General features: G+C 48.4%; 1 protein-coding gene across 1 annotated transcript; it reads right to left on the reverse strand.

Annotated features, from left to right (window-relative positions):
- Positions 1–8,188: 8,188 nt before the first annotated feature.
- Positions 8,189–10,548, reverse strand: FAM25A (family with sequence similarity 25 member A). Its single transcript, XM_036079313.1, has 3 exons — positions 10,391–10,548; positions 8,974–9,036; positions 8,189–8,378 (listed from the first exon to the last, which is right to left on the reverse strand). Exons 1-3 carry the CDS (start codon positions 10,461–10,463, stop codon positions 8,245–8,247), a joined length of 270 nt encoding a protein of 89 aa, XP_035935206.1. The 5' UTR covers positions 10,464–10,548; the 3' UTR covers positions 8,189–8,244.
- Between the last annotated feature and the right edge of the window lie 6,748 nt (positions 10,549–17,296).

Below are 17,296 nucleotides of genomic sequence, written 5' to 3' on the forward strand. Positions count from 1 at the left end.
TTTGAAACAACCACCTATATAACATTTCTTTCCACTGTATTATGAGCTGCCCAGATTTTATTCTTGAATTCTTTGTGTTTGATTCTGTTAAGCAATATCAATGGCTGTTCTTGGGGAAGAGGTTCTAGTACTCAAAGCTGATATACCCAAGTAATTTTTAGTGCCTTTTGTAATGAAGGACTTATTCATTGATTAGGGTTTTGTTTTTAATAATTGAGCCACAGCATGTAACACCTTAAGGCAGAATACTAACCATGATCAGCAGAACTAGATCCTAGACCTGACTCCACCAGTCACTTAGCTGCCAAATCTGGAGCTCAGCTTTCAGTTGGACTCTGTTTTGTCCCGATTCTGTCCAGAACATCTCTGTAGTTCTGAGCATCAAGTCAGGCAGTAGGTAAACAAGCTCCCCCCACCCCGCCCCTGCACCATAGACCGGGTGAGCCCTTCCCAGGCTGCTTACTTGCGCTCCGGGTGGAGCACTAAATGTGGGGTTGGGGGAGTGATAGGGAGACAAGTCCCAGAATGCTTGGAACAATACCGGGTGGGGCAGTCAGTTCAGGTCGTGTGAAAGGGGAATGATAAGTCTTCATGGTGGCCTTTGCCTAGCATTGGGATTATTTGTAGTGGTTTTTTAAAGATTAGATAGACATTGCTGTGCGTTGCCGATATTAATGTTAGAAAACCTGAATCACGCTTGCTAGCTATATGAAGACCACAGTACTGGGGTCAACTTTGGTTTCTGAGGGTTTGAGTTTGAAAATCCTGGTCAATTAGTCTTTCACCTTCACTGAAATTTTCTAGTTTATTTACTATTTATAATTTTTAAAACTTAGATATAATACTCTAAAGTTAATTGCCTCTGAAATAGCCACAGATGGCTTAGGTTACATGTGAAGAATACTTCACTGTTGCCTCGTGAATCCCTACATCAGAATGTTCTAATTACCCAATAGGTAAAGTTTAGGGAAGTGAGATTTTGTAAAAGCTTGGTTTTCGGTTTGGGGGGTGGGGAGGCTTCTGTTTGTTTGTTTTTTAAGCAGTGCTTCTGGCAACTCAATTACTAGGATTGATGATTTACTTTTTTTAAAAACCTTAGCATCTTAACTCCCCAGCTTTAAGTAAAGTCATTATTTCCTAAACCTCCCTGGTAGACTTCTGAGCCATGCTATACATTCAAACAGTCCAAGCATGGCAGAGGAAGAAAACTACATCTATGGACCTTGCACAGAGACCCCTGCAAAAGACTTTTTTTTTTTTTTGCTTTGTCATATGAGTGTTAGGATTTTTTTTTCTCGAATAATTTTTTATTGGCTCCTTTGTGTGGATCTTCAAAGCTTACACAGTGGTTTAGGCAGTTGCTATGCTATTGACAGTTGGGGCAGGTAGTGCCTTCTGGGGACTGCCCTGTGCTTTGTAGGATGTTTAACAGCATCCCTGGCCTCTACCAATTAGATGCCAATGGCGTATCTCAGATTTGACAATCAAAAACGTATTCACATTGCCAAATGTCCCCTGAGGGGTTGAGGGGTTCCCTGTTGAGAATTACTGGACAGAGAGCCAAATAGTTCTACCAGTCTTGTAAACAAGGCCTGATGCCCCCAATCTACACACCCAACCTTCCCATTCTCTCCACTCCCCAGGGGTAGCCACTTCCAACAACTTGAAATGTTTCTTTTTCATTATATTTAAATCCTTTTCCCATTTTTTTTTTAGAAAATTTTATTTATTTGACAGCACAACCAGGGGGAGTGGCAGGGAGAGGGAGAAGCAGGCTCCCCGCTGAACAGGGAGCCCAACACAGGACTGGATCCCAGGACCCTGACATCATGACTTGAGCCAAAGGCAGACGCTTAACCCACGGAGCCACCCAGGTGTCCCCTCTTCCCATTTTTAATTGGGTTATTTTGTTGTTGATTTCTAAGAGTTCTTTATATATTCTGGATGTGACCCTTTTCAGATATATGATTTGCAGATATTTTCTTTCATTCTGTTGGTGTGTCTTCAATTTTTTGATGGTGTCCTTTAACACAAAAGTTGCTTTTTTTTTTTTTTTTGATGGAGTCCAATTTATCTTTGGTTGCTGTGCTTTAGGTGTTAGAGCTAAGACACCATTGTGCAATCCAAGGTTACACAGGTCTGATGACTAATAATAAATGTTTAAAGAAGAATTAACAGGACTCCTTTTCAAACTCTCCCAAAAAATAGAAAATGAGGAAACACTTCCAATGAGGCAAGCATTATTCTGATACCAAAGCCAGACAAAGACATCACAAGAAAAGGAAAACCACGCCAGTTCCCTTATAATTGTGGACACGAAGATACTCAGCAAAATACTAAAAACTGAATCCAACAGCTCACTCTAGGTATTACACATCATGACCGGGTAGGACTTAACCTCAGGAATGCAAGGGTGGTGCAACATAAGAAAATCCCTGTAATACACTCCATTAATAGAATAAAGGGAAAGAAAAAAACACCTAATCATCTCAATAGATGTGGGGAAAGTACTTGAGAGGGTTCAAGACCTTGTCATGACAAAGCATTCAGCTAGGAATAGAAAGAACTTCTAAACATGATAAAAATCTTTACAAAAAGCCACAGCTCCCATCATACTCAACTGGTGAAAAAGCAGTATCTATGTGCAATGGAGTATTATTCAGCCATGAAAAGGAAAGGACTGGTGCTAACATGCTACAACTTAGATGAACCTTGAAAACCTGCTAAGTAAGTGAAAGAAGTCAGACACAGAAGGTCGCATATTGTATGAGTCCTTTTATTTGCTGTACCCGGAATAGGGATTCACAGATCAAGAAAGCAGATTCATGGTTGCCAGGGCCTGGGGGACTGAGGAGTGATTACTTAGGAGGATGGGGTGTTTTCTGAGGTGATAACAAAGTTGTGTTTTTTTAGGTTTTTTTTTTGGCTTGGTTGGTTTTTTTTTGTTTTGTTTTGTTTTTTAAGATTTATCCATCTGTTAGCCCACGTGCACAAGTCGGGGGGGAGGGTAGAGGGAGAGATGAGAGAATCCCAAGCAGACTTCCCGCTGAGCACAGAGCTGATCACAGGGCTCAATCCAACAGCCTCAAGATCACAACCCAAGCCGAAACCACAAGTCAGGTGCTCAACCGACCGAGCCACCCAGGTGCCCCGAGGTGATAACAAAGTTTTAAAACTAAGAGTGATGGTTGCACAACATTGTGAATATGCTGAATACCATTGTACACTTGAAAATTGTTGCTATGTAAATTTCACCTCGATTAAAAATAAATGAAGGAATTTAAAAAACCCACTAACCTAGAGTTGAACCCCCGGAACCATCCAGGGAGTCTAGTTGCAAATAGGCCAAAGTTTCTGAGGAAGCCTGTTCACAGCAAGTATCCTGTGAGCGGAGTGGAGGTGGGTGCTGCCATCAGCACACCCTCCCCTGGGAAGCCCACAGTACAGAGTGCTAGCATGAACCAGTGCGCTCAGGGAGTTGCAGGAACCTGGCGGTATTTGGGTCTTTATAACCCTGCAGCAGGCCATGACGCTGGTGGGACAGGCCAAGGCCTGGGTCCACCAGGTCTCCCGTGATGACAGCAGGGTCGGCAGCATGAGTGGTGATCCAATGCGTTAAGCGGACTGTGCCCATGTGAGGAGAAAATGCTGTGGTTGCTGGATATTAGAACTCCTGGCTGACCGGCTCTCTTGGCACTTTGAGTAGGTGATCCTCCTGCTTCTGGCCTCTGTGGTTTCTGATGAGAAGTCACCTGTTAATCTCATTGAATCTCCCTTTTACGTGATGACTTATTTTTCTGTTTCAAGATTCTCTTTTTGTCTTTGGATTTGAACAGTCTGATTAGGATATGCCTGGTGTGCATCTATTTGAGTCTTCCTATTTGGAGTTCATTGAGCTTCTTGGAAGTATAGGTTTATTACATTTTCATCAAATTTGTTTTCAACCAATATTTCTTCAAATACTCTTCCTGCCTCTTTCTCTCCTCTCCCTCTGGTACCCCCATGGTGCACAGTGACACATGCATCTCTAATCCTCTTTATTTTTGTTCATTTGTTTGCTTTCTGTTCCTCAGGTTGGATAATCTCATTTGACATATCTTCAAGTTCACAGATTCTTTCATGCGCCTGCTCACATCTGCTGTTGAGCCCTCTAATGAATGTTTTATTTCAGTTGTACTTTTCAACTCTAGAATATCTATTTCATTCTTTTCTATAATTTCTGTCCCTTCATGTGTAATCTCTATTTGGTATTGATCTTACACTTTAATTCTGTAGATGTGGTTTCCTTTAGCTCTTTGAACATGTTTAGAATAATTGATTTAAAGTCTTTGGGGAAAAAAAATAAAGTCTTTGATAAGTCCAATATTTGGGCTTACCTAGACCTAGTTTCCATTTTCCCCCCTTAAATGAGCCATAATGTCTTTCCTTGCACATCTTTTTTTTCTGAAAACTAGACATGTTGAATAATATAATGTGGCAACTCTGAAATCAGATTCCACACTCCTCCCCCCAGATATCTTGTTGCTTTTTGTTGTTGAGTGTTTGTTTAGTGACTTTTCTGAACTAATTCTGTAGTGTGTTTTCTTTGTTGTGTTTGCCATTGAAGTTTCTCCTCAGGTAGCTTAGTGGTTAACTAATGACTGGACAGAGATTTCTTTAAGTATCCAGAACCAATAGGTCTCCCATCTTTGCCAGAGAACTCTGTGCAGGTTGGGCCTCACCTTCAACACTCAGCTGGTTTTCACTTCCTGCTTGCACAGAGCCTCAAGGTTGTTTAGAGGTGAGAGCTTCAAGCTTTCTCCAGTCTTTAATGAGCACATGCACAGCCCTACACATGTGCATGGCCTTCTAGATTCCCAGGAATATATGGAATTTTCAAAGTCCCTAGGAACATTTCATTCCCCAGTTTTTCCTCTTAAGGTCTTTGCTTTGGTTAGCCTATTGATTTCCCAAACTGTTATCCACCACCTTAATGCAGCCACCAGCTTAAAAAATTGCCTCTAGGGAATGCCTGGGTGGCTTAGTGGGTTAGGCATCTGCCTTCGGCTCGGGTCATGATCCCAGGGTCCTGGGATCGAGTCCTGCATCGGGCTCCCTGCTCAGCGGGGAGCCTGCTTCTCCCTCTGACTGCTCCTCCCACTGCTTGTGTGCTCTCTTTCTCTCTGACAAATAAATAAATAAAATCTTTTTTAAAAAATTGCCTCTAATTGTTTTGCGACAAACAGCCCCAGGTAAAAAGCTGTTTACATTAGGTGAGCTCCTAGTTGCGACAAATAAAGGCAGGCTTGCAATGGGGTCTTCCTAGGAACAACCAGTCAAGTGAAATAATCACAGTTTTCTGGGAATGAGGCTTTGAAGGAACTCCAACCCTGTTCAGCTCTTTCCAGTAACTGCTAGGCTATTGGTTTTCAAGGCTGCAATGGAGCTGAAGAAGGTACCCCAGGGGTGGGGCATAGAATAGGGTAAGTTAAAAACATCACAGAGCTTGCCATTCTTAAGAAGATGTTGTTTGTTTGTTTTTAATTTGTTTTACATAAATGCGCCTTGATTGCTTTGGTTAAGAATTCTGAAAAAAATAGTTGATTCTGACTATATTTTTGCCAGTTTTCTCATTACTTTTATGGAGGAGGGAATTTTTGGAAGTCCCTGCTCCACCAATTGCTTGGACATCACTGTCTATTGCTTTTTATAACACATTTAGAGCTTGTCTGGGCCTGATGTCTTACCACTATTGTACAACACACAGTAAAGAGAAAGTGAGAGATAGAAGTACTTATTCTAGAACAGCACATTGCAAGGTGAAGTTAAGGAACCATGGGCAGTGCTTCTCCAGCTCTCTGTGGCAAAGGACCAATTTGTTTGTTAATCTAATACATCATGGTATGTAGTCCTACTTCATGTGACTAGTTCACATACAACTTGCCATGCAAGTTCAACAACCCAGAGCTGGGCTCTATCCTGTTCAACAAGCCTCGTCTGCCGAGCACACTCCTGGAGGGCCAGGCAATGTCAAATTTTTGTAAAAGTTTCTAAATGCTCTATTCTTCACTTATCTTGTCGCCAAGTAGTAATAACAAGGTTTGCAAGCCAATAAACTTTGAGAGCACTTAACCAGCAAATGATCTTGAATAAGCTAATATGTGCCCACCTCAACAACATTTAAAAATCTGTGTTGGTTTTCTCTTAAATTCAAGCACCATGGAACTGTGTCACGTAGAAAATGAAGATCTCTCGGGATGCCTGGGTGGCTCAGTCGGTTAAGCCTCTTGTCTTTGGCTGAAGTCATGATCCCAGGGTCCTGGGATCAAGCCCCATATCGGGCCCCTTGCTCATCGGGGAGCCTGCTTCTCTCTCTGCCTGCCCCTCCCCCTGCTTGTGCTCTCTCTGTCTCTGACAAATAAATAAAATATTAAAAAAAAAGAAAAAGAAAATGAAGATCTTTCATATTCCCACGAGCACAGAGATGAACACGATTAACATATCTGCTATATACGTGCTACCGTTTTTTTTTTTTTTAAGATTTTATTTATTTATTTGACAGAGAGAGCGAGAGAGCACAAGCAGGGGGAGCAGTAGAAGGAAAGGGAGAAGCAGGCTTCCCGCTGAGCAAGGAGCCCGATGCGGGGCTCGATCCCAGGGCCCTGGGATCATGCACTGAGCCGAAGGCAGATGCTTAACCATCTGAGCCACCCAGGCACCCCCGTGCTACCGTTTTTTTCTCTTCTTCCACAAGTATGAGTTTGCTTTACAAAAATGAACTCTTCCTACATACGTATTTTCCATAACTTATAATTCATTTGGATGTGTTCCCATATGGCGTATGTACATTTTCCTCATTCTTCTTGATAGTCATGGGGTATTCCATTTCATACAATTGTTAACCAGTCCCTTTTGATGGCTATCTAGGTGCAGGTCCCATTTTTCAAGCTGGGATATGGTTTACAATACACTAGAAGTAAGAGGTGTCAACTCTAAATTAGGCGTCAAACCTACTAAGCAGAGCAGTACTTGCCATCCAAGTGATTTCTGACTGGCACGCTAGGGTGTTTCCAACTCTTGCTATTACAAACAGGCCATGATGAATCTGTGTGTTCACCCTCTAGACATCTGTGTGTACCTGTGCACACCGGAAAAATAAGGTCTTGGTAAGAGGAATTGCTGTCCAAAGAGGGCTCCAGTTTACTCTGCCATCCACAATGCTCCCACTTTTTTTGAGCTAGGGTTTAGACTGGGGGAATTCAAAAGTCTCCAGGAAACAAACCACGATATAGAGTCCAGATCTAGCTGGACAGTGGCAAACGTCCCAAGCCAGGACACTGGATATTCCTGGGCTGTTCAAGACTTGGGAAGCCACTTAAAAAAAGCCAGAAATGTGGTGACCAACTGACATGCTCCTTAAAACACCTTTTCTTACATAATAAAATGAAATCAAATTAAAAAAAACAAAACAAAACACCTTCTCATTTCTGCGAAGAACGAGTAGCTTCCAGCCAGATAAATAAGCAATGCCTCTTCTTTACGAATCATTCCCTTTTCAAAAATCCAAAATGTTAAGCTAAATGCCGCTTACACATATGTTTAACTTTATGGTGCTGACCCCTGATGGCAGGAAGGAGAAGAGGCCAGGCGTCCTTGGCCACTGCCAGCAATCAGGCCTGATAAGTCTCTGGGGAAAGATCCAACAGTGGCTTCCACAGCCAATAAGCAGTGGACTCAGTTACTACTTGACCTGATTCTGTGGCTGTCCAGCTCAAATGCTTCTCTAAAGTCCCTTTCAGAATGTGAAGAGTCTCAAACTGCCTGAGCCCGCCCAGCTACACTCTCAGTCAGGTCGGCCCGTGATCTTCCCTGACGCCTATAAGAACATTTCAAGGAAAACCCAAAGAACATGTGAGCCGAATTATGTTCCTCCCTTGGGATGTCCTGGAAGCACTGAGGTGTCTGAAAGCTATATATAGTGTCTGGGAAAATAACCCTTTATGAAATGCAGCACAGACACTAACAATCCTTCCAGAGCTCCTTGCTGATGTGAGAAATCTTAATGTGAGGGCAGCACAACTGATCAATCCCAGGGACCTCCTGACCCCCAGAAGCTGCCAACATGCAGGTCCCCTGCCCCTGCAGAGGGGACACTCGGGACACAGGCAGTGTTTCCATCCAAACAGGAAAAAATCCAGGGCTCAGTATACACATTTCACAGCTTTTTATTGAGATTCAGGAAGAGTCCACTGGAGGCGGACGTGCTCACTGTCCCAGTTTGCCCAGGCCTTCCGCTGCATGGGTGACAGCATTTGTGACTGTGTTGGTCACCGTCTCAGTGACTTCCTTCACCACCTTGTCCCCTGTATCATGGGCCTTCTTTAAGGCATCGGCAATGGCTGTCAGGAAGAAAGAGGAATAATGTCCTGTGAGCTAAGTAAAAAATTTCCAGCTGGTAGGGCCAGTGTCACGTAGAGTGGCCTGCGGGCTGTGGTGGTCCTACTGGATCATGCCCTGGAGGAGCCCCGAGGGGACAGAGGGCAGCGGGGCTCCTGGAGGAATGCATTCAAGGGTGGTTTTTTTTCCCTCCACAACTTGCGTTTCTGCAATTCTGAGTGAGATAACATTGGCTCCCCTCAGGGGAAGAGGTACTTTTACATCGCTGTTTACAGCATCCGCACACGCATGAAAGTATTTATGTAAATGTATATTTATATAAAGAGAGAATTTTATGTCTGAAATGTTTTTTTGTCCGAGCCTGGTGCCACATAGTCGTTTGTGACACCATCTTAACATCCCACAGAAAGGACTGTCTGGATGGATCTTGCTTTAGCAAAGTGCCGTCTGTGGTCTCCTATGGGTGTTGGTGATTGCACACCCCCTGAAAGGATGCAACATCAAGGTCAGGGTTTGACCTGGTTAGGCAAAGAATGGCCGCTCCCAGCATCTAGCTTCTCTCCCTCCCTCCTCCCCCGGCCCCAACCTCAGCCGTACCTTTCTCTCCAGCCTCCTTGGCGTGCTCCACCACCTCCTTGACCACCCCTTCCACGGCATGAACTGCGAAGATGAGGAGCCCGAGTGAGAGCACAGTGCAAGCCAGCTTCTCCTCAAGGCGGGGCCCAGACAGCTCGGGATAAATCCTGGACGCCACCCCGGGCAGGTCGAGGCAGCCCATGAGAAGGAGCCCCAGCTGGCTTACTCCCGAGACTCCCGGGGGGCCTGGCTGCTGGGAGACAAGCTGAGTGAGCCAGACAAGGGCACAGGGTTCTCCATGCCCCTTGGCCTGGCCTGGCGAGGCCTGGAATTCAGATGAGCAGGCCCTCCTGCCGGCTGGGGGCCTGGGGCCAAGGCGGGGTCTGTCTCCCAGCTCCGCGCACCTCTCAGGTGTGCTGCTGGCCGGCCTCAGCCTGACGGAGGCTGCAGCAGGTGGCCAAGTCCCAGAACCTCCCACAGCAAGACCAAGGCCCCAGAGCGATTCCTCCAACAGGAGGGAACTCTCTGACCACCTTGGAGTTGTCTGAAGTTTGGGTGGCAGAGGCCAGCACCAGAAGATTCTGGAGTCAGAAGAACTAATTCTGATTCTACCTCCACTCTGCGCTGCTTGGTTCCCTCACCCGTGGACTGGGGATGAGACGGAGCTCAGGACCAGTGGAAGGTGAAGGGGGGCAGGGAACACCAGCCGCCGGTTAACCATGACAGACAGACATGTGTGCGGCAGCCAGCCAGGCAGAACCGCGACAGCTAACTCGGACACGAGCTGGGTCTCACAAAACGCCTGGTGGGACCTGCACTAGCCTCCTGCATAGAGTTGCGGGTGTCTGCACACAAAAAAGGGTTTCTGAGGACTTTGAAGAAATTCAGAATGTCCTTTAGATAAACCCAGTGGGGAGGGTGGTTGCTGACTTTGAACAGAATCAGACTTGGTGGTTTCTTAGTGAAGAAATCTTTGAAGCTCTGAAGTGATGGTAAAAATAAAAATCCATTTTTCCTTTTTCTGTAGAGGATATTCAGAATAGGCTGTTCTGATACGGGGCTCCCGGGTTTCCAGAGGGAAGGATCCTAGCCACCCAAGGCTCACCCAAGCACCTGGGCTCTCCTCCTGCCCCCAGGGGCCTCCTCAGAGCTGGAGTCCCTCCTGCCCTCAGTCACAGACCCCAGAAATGGGTCTGACCCAGAGAGGCCTGTTTGGGGCACTGGACCCCTCATGACTCCACCCAAGCTGCCCTCCTCAGCTTCCATACCCCTCACTTCCATTCTGTCCTTGTGGGGCTGATTGGCCAGGGTTCCTCAAGAGGCCAAGGCCTACCTCCAATCTGCTGGGATCAGCTTCCAACAGGCCCCATTGAGTCTGCCCCCAGCCCCCCAGCCTTAGGAGAAGGGCCCAGCTGGAAAGGAGCCTTGGGGTCCTTACCAGCTTCCTCGGTGGCCTTCTCGGTGCGGTGGGCCAGGCCCTCAGCAGCAAGTTTCCCCAGGCCTCCCAGCATCGTGTGGTGACAGGTGGCAAGCAAGCAGGATGCTGGGGCCTGGAGCAGCGTCCTTTTATAGATGCCTGTGATGCCTGCCTAGGCTCTGGAGCACGGGCCCCCGCCTCAGCCAAGTAGGAGATAGGTGGTGAGTCAGCGTAGGCGGCGGCAGGAGGAAGAGGTTGGGTGGGGCCGCCCCAATGCTGTGACTCCAGCCTTGCCCCTCTGGCAGTATGAGACCCCCACACCCCGTATTCTGGGCCCCGGTGAGGGTCAGGGACTGGAGAGAGAAGTCAGCTCTGGGACGTGGCCTTCCTGCAAAGCAGGAGGCCTGACTGCCTTATGGATGAGAGGCAATCGGGGAGCCCTGCCAGCCCCCTGGGCTTCAAGCTCCCCACAGCCCGGGCACGAGTGCACACCCAGACAAGGCCTAGGACTTCCAGCCTGCTCTTCAGGATCCCCAGGGGGGCTAGTTAGGTAGGGGCTTGAGGGTCTGGCGGCCTGGGGACCTGGATGGCCCCTCAGGCCAGGAACACAAGTGGAGTGGGGGCTATTGGACCCCAGGATCTCAGCTCTGCAGCGTCTCTGCAGTTTTCACTGGAAATTTGAGGGGTGGGGGCCTCATCGTGGTACCTTGCCCAAGGCTGAGGAGGACACAGCATTAACCAGAAACCCAGTCACCCCTGGTTTGCAGTCAGCCGCTTCTCACTCATAGGAGCACCTGAGCACCTGGACGGCCCTGCACAGGAGCAACCAGCCCAGGAGGGAGCCCAGCCATCGCTGCACCCTGGGGCCTGGCTTCTTGGAAAGGCCCAGTGCCCCCCAGGAGGCCCTAGAGGAGTAGAGGGAGGACCCCACCACCACCACGGGAGGTGTGTCTGGTGGCCCTAGCCAAAATTCCAGAAAGTCACTCCACCAGCCCCTGACGCATCACAGGCTTAAGGGGTCAGGCTGCCTCCCTAGTTATTCAGGATGGAGAGAGATGCCTCAAGCCACGTGCCACATGCTGCATCCCTTAGTCACTAGCCCAACCTGAGCCTCAGTTTCCTCATCTATAAAATGGGGACAGCCATGCCTTCCTGGCCATGTCACTGAGAGTCGGTGGGATCATGTGTGCAAGCTCTTGGTAAACTTGTATTCCCTCCCCTTTGTCAGTGATGTGCCAGGGAGGGGCTGCTTGGCAGTGAGCCCTGACTGACCAGCGAGTGGGTCAAAGAGTAGCAGGGGCGGAGCTGGGGAGCGTGACCCCACTGGCTGGGAGCCACGGAAGAAAGGTCCTCCCAAGTCCCTGTTCATGCCATCCAGGCCTAGGGCAGGAGTCTGAGGCAGCCTCCCCGCGTACCTGCTCTCTCAGCCCTCAGAGCTGCTCGGGAAGGGGTGGTGAGCCCTAATTAGTGTTTACCCGACCAGGGGCCCTCACAGCCTGGGGGCTACAGCGCTGAGGCCCTCCCACACTCCTGACTGGTGTTAGGAGGCCTCAAGCTGTGGCTACCCCCCCCCCGGGGGAGGGGGGAGGGGGGCACTGTGGCAGCAGAAACTCTGGGTCACAGGGCCACAGCACCACTCGTGACATTCTCCACTGGCAGGAGCGGTCGGGTCTGAAACAATTTGGAAAGGCCCTCTTTGAGGGAAAGAATACAATAATACTACTCTTGCAAGTGTTAGAGATGGCTCTGTGTGACCTTATGGACTCAGAGGAGGCTGTGAAGTGAAGGGCTCTGGAGCTTAAGTAGGTCCACAAGACTCCGTTCTCCCCTTATCACAGCCAAATACCAGAGTGTTCTGCTCAGGCAGCATTGCCGGGGGGGTGGGCAAGGGGTGGCTACCAGGATGAAGCTGGTGGGAATTGGGCTGAGAGACCCACAGGAACTTCCCTGGATCCATCAAAGTCCCTTCTTCTGAGGTTGTGTGTGTCCCCCAGCCCCCCAGGGGTCCTCGCTATGCCTCCTCCCTGACAGGATGGTGGTGTCACTCAACATCTCTGGGATGGCTTCCAGACCCCACAGACCCCTCCCCACCAGTGCCCATCCTAGGACACTCCTCTCTCTCTCCTCAGGAGCTCACTAGCCCCTCAATAGGCCCTTGCTAGGGCTCAGCCCCTCGGCAGAACTCTGGTCCCAGTGCCAGTCCAGAGCTCAGCCCAGTACAGCCTCTGGATACACTTTTCTTTCCTTTTTTAAAGATTTTATTTATTTATTTGACAGAGAGATAGAGCCAGAGAGCACAAGCAGAGGGAATGGCAGAGGCAGAGGGAGAAGCAGGCTTCCCGCTGAGCAGGGAGCCCGACGCGGGGCTCGATCCCAGGCCCCTGGGATCATGACCCGAGCCGAAGGCGGACGCCCAACCATCTGAGCCACCCAAGTGCCCCATGGATACACTTTTCTTCCACTGTCAGGAACGACGTTACTGCCTGCGTGAGGTTGCAGATGACTCAGGTGAGAACCATCCCATCTTGGAAGAGGCCTGGCTCACACTGGGCCCCCGTGGAGCAGCCCTCGAACACAGGCACCTATGTCAGCCTGTCCTGAGTCAGAAGATCAAGTCCAGCCATTGGGGCAGGACCATCAGGCCTTCGGAGGAGCCGACTAATCCTCCAAGTGGAATTTGCTCAACAACCCAGTTTGGCAAAGGACCAACTGGGCTGTGTCACCAAGTCACGGAGAGCCAAGTTTTCAAACAATTTTCCAACTTAGCAATTACCAGTTCTGAAAAATAAAAATAAAGAATGTTTATTTTAAGTACTCAAATACTCGGAGCTGTCTTGTGTCTAAAGCAGGACAAGTTCTCGTGTGATCTGAACTGCGGATGTCATGAATGTCAAGTGTTATGACTGCCTGTCCTCCTTCTGCTTCAGGGATTTGAGCTCCCAGTAGAGTCTGAGCCCACAGAGCTTGCACACTCTGACCCCTCCCAGCCACACGGAACCAAATCCAGACTCCTGGGGACGGTCTGTGGGCCAGCAGAGGAGGACTTCCTCAGCATGTCAACATTACACATCCCTGGGGGTCGGTCAGGGTTCTGGTGGAAATCAGAGGGCACATCAAAGGGATACCTGATGCCCACAAACCTGTGGGCAGATTTAAAAGAACCAGTAAAGGATGGCAAGGTGCCTAGGGACCAGTAATAGTGAGAGTGGTTACATCCCTGGGCCCGAGAGGGGCAAAGGAGAGCCCGCACAGATGCGGAGGAGAGCGTGGCTTTGGGAGGTCATCAGACAGGATCAGCAGCAGAGGAATACGGCCACTGCCAAACCATGCCAAGCAAGGAGGGTGCAGGAGGAATAAATACCTCTCCTCTCCCTCTCTGCTCTCCCGGTATCTCCCCCATTGGCTGAACCTAACTGGGGCTGAGGGCGAGGGAGCTGTGGTGATGCAGTTCATGAGCGCAGGCTCCCAGGGTGAGGGCAGGGATGAGCAGGTGGAAAGTGGCTGCGGATTTTCTGTAAACATAACACCAGCTCAGCCTGCCAGACTGCTGGGTCTGCTGGTAATAAAGCAGCAGCCGAATTCTAAATAGTCCCATTTCTCCTTCTTGAAACCATATGGAGGAGGACAAAGGCAGCCCATCACCAACACACACACATCAAACTTAACTTCAGAGAAACTAGGAGACTGGGAAACCGTGCAAATGCAGAAGCAGGTGAGCCCAGTGGAACCAATGTGGGAAGACAGGCAGTGCAAAAGAGTGGGGGATGGGGAGGGCCCAGTGGCAGGCATCTCAGACGTTGCCAGCAACACTCACTCCCAGGACGAGAGGACCCTCCGAATGAGAACTCTTTGGGACGGAACTCAGAACCTGAGGAGGTGATGAAAGAAGCGGAATAAGCCCAAGGAACTGCAGGGGTTTACTCCAGAAGAGGACCACCTTCCAAGAGAGGGGAGAGCCCTTGGGAAGGCAAGGGCTCAACCCCTGGAGCCCATGACTGGGAAAAGAAGGCTGCCTGGAGAACCTTCTTGAAGTCAGTTTGGTTCTAAGAGGCAGAGGGGTCACAGCTATGAAGGTGAGTCCAACACTTGTATGAGAAAGAAGGGCAGCCTCCTGAGCAGAAGAACCTGTGTGAATCCCGGGCCCCGACCCTCTCCATAAGAATGTCCCACTGATGCCTGGGAAATTCTACCTCAGATTTGAACTTCGGATTCCTTACAGCCTCCGATGTCATGAATACAAGGACTTTATGATGAATAGGGTAGGTTTCTCTCTTCCAACTCAATGTTAATAGAGTTGTAAAAGCAATATAATTTTTGTATCTTCCTCACCCAGCCTTCCCTGATGGATGTTTGCATCTCACACAACCACAGTACAATGACTAGAAGGGAGGAATTAATAGTAGCATATTTAGCTAAATTAAAATTTAAATTATTTAACTAAATAAAATTATTTAATTAAATAAGAATAATAAAGTTTTTATTTTAACTTTTTAACTTCTTAAAAATAGAAAATGCCACACACAAAAATAGAACACGATGAATCTTCATGGACCCATTGCAATAACCCAAGGGGCCTAGCTATAGCAATTATGAGCTCAGATCCCAGATGTCTTCCCAGTGTGTAATTATCCCAGTGTAAATATTTCATTCTTGAGGAACCTTCTAGAGGACTAACTCCAACCAACCAACAGATAGCAAAAAATATTTTAGCAAAAGGAATGGCAGAGAGCTTTTAATATCTTCAATTGCAGATCTAAGACAAAACAAAGGTGTGGCTCAGAGGAATGGAATGTAAATATTTCAAAAAGTAGAAATGAGGCAAATAACAACAAAAAAAAAAGAGAGAAAGAGAGAGATTGAGAGAGAGAGAGAAAGAGAAGGGGGTTGAAGGTGGAAAATAGGGGCACCTGAGTGACTCATTCCGTTAAGCCTCTGACTCCTGATTTCGGCTCAGGTCCTGATCTCAGGGTCGTGGGATCAAACCCTGTGTTGGGCTCTGTGCTCAGCAGGGAGTCTGTCTGTCTCCCTCTCTCTCTCTTCCTCTACTCCTCCCCCTGCTCAGGCACATGCAAGGTCTCTTTCTCTCTAAAATAAATAAATAAACCTTTTTTAAAAAAAGAGTGAGAGAATGTGGAAAATAGAAAACTCTGCTTCTTGTCTCTTACGTAATTTGTAACTTGACAGGAATCAGAGCTGAGAAGTCAAGGGGAACCAAAATGTAATGTTAGTGACCTTGTGTTTGGCTAGTTGAGGAATTGAAATCTGGAGAATCAGGAATTATTTGGGGAAATTGCTAATGGAAGAATTGATCTTTGGAGCCTAGATCAATACCCAACAGGTACAGTGGCCACAGCCGTCTCCTCCTCGGCCAGTCTGGGCTCAACTAGCTTCACGAACCTCATGGAGACAGGCCTGGGCTCCTAAAGGCTCCCATGGGTTCCCCTGGTACTACGCCCACTGTGTCCCAGACATGGAGCAAAACCAAGTCCAACTTGGCCTTGCCTCCACTTGCATCCCCAGGGCTCACAATGTTGGGGAGAATAGAGGCACACAGAAATAAGCATTTGCATGGTGCCATGGGAGGGCCAGCTGCATGGGGCAGGAGGAGAGTGGAAGGGCTGCACCCAATAATGGCACCCATGGTGAATCTGACAATATGTGAACTCATTGTTATCCAGTAGGAGAACCAAAGAACAGCCATGGCTGTTTCATTTGGCAGATGTTCCAGATCACCACTCTTGGCACTGGGTGTGCACTTATCAGTAGAAGGGACTTGGTGGCAGCCCCATGGACAACCATCACAGAGAAGCACTCAGGAAAGGGACTCATTAGAATAACTGTGGAAAAGGAGTACGGGGGTGTGACAGTGTATCAATGGTGGCTGGACCCATTCTGAATGTATGTGTTGGAGGGTGGACAGGGGAGCTGGAACCTGAAGAATGAAAAAGTAGGAGCTCTAGACAAGAATGGTTTGTGGGGGAGGATGGAGAGCATTCCAGGTAGAAAAAACAGCACATGCAAAGACCCTGTGGTGAGCAGGAGCATGATGTCAAGGGGAATGAAAAAAGGTCAATGTGGCTGAGGCAGAGAGGGACAGGCTGTTGAGAGAGGAGGCTGGGCAGGTGGGTGAGGCCGGCAGGATGCTGGCATCCAGGTAACATGGGGATTGAAGCTTTTGTTTGCAAGAGAAAATCTCATTCACAGTGGCTCAAACACCGAGAGAAACTGCATCCATCGCTAGCATGTGGCAGCTGAAGGACTGGTTAATTTAGGGACTGGATAAAGTAACTTGGGACTCAGGTTCTTTCTATATTTCTGCTCTGCCTTCATCAGCAAGTTGGTTTTTCCTTAAGCTTGTTCCTCCTTTGGTTACAAGTGGCCACCACAGCTCCAAGCATCGTTTCCAGCCGCAAAATGTCCAGTGGAAGAGGGAGGACTCTTTCGTCTTCAGTTGTCTCTCTCTCTCTCTTTTTTTTTAAGATTTTATTTATTTATTTGACGGAGGGAGACAAAGCCAGAGAGGGAACACAAGCAGGGGAGTGGGAGAGGGAGAAGCAGGCTTCCCGCTGAGCAGGGAGCCCGGTGTGGGGCTTGATCCCAGGACCCTGGGATCATGACCCGAGCCGAAGGCAGATGCCCAACGACTGAGCCACCCAGGTACCCCTCTTTTTTTTTTTTTAGGATGGAAAATCTTTCCTAAAAGCTCCTTGGCCCTCAGATGTGATCTCCCCTCTTCTTAGCCAGAGCTGGGTCCCACACCCATCCCTAAGGCATTTCCCGAGTTGCACTGGATGAAGAGGGATTGCTGGGCCCATGGGGATTTCTCTCTGAGTCACCGCGGAAGGGCGCACACCAGAAAAGATGTGAGGGCTCTGCCAATCCAGCCCCTCCGGCCTCCCCCTAGTTGTGGCCCAAGATGGTCTCTCC

This window comes from Halichoerus grypus, chromosome 7 (assembly GCF_964656455.1).
Source record: "Halichoerus grypus chromosome 7, mHalGry1.hap1.1, whole genome shotgun sequence".
NCBI classification, from domain to species: domain Eukaryota; kingdom Metazoa; phylum Chordata; class Mammalia; order Carnivora; family Phocidae; genus Halichoerus; species Halichoerus grypus.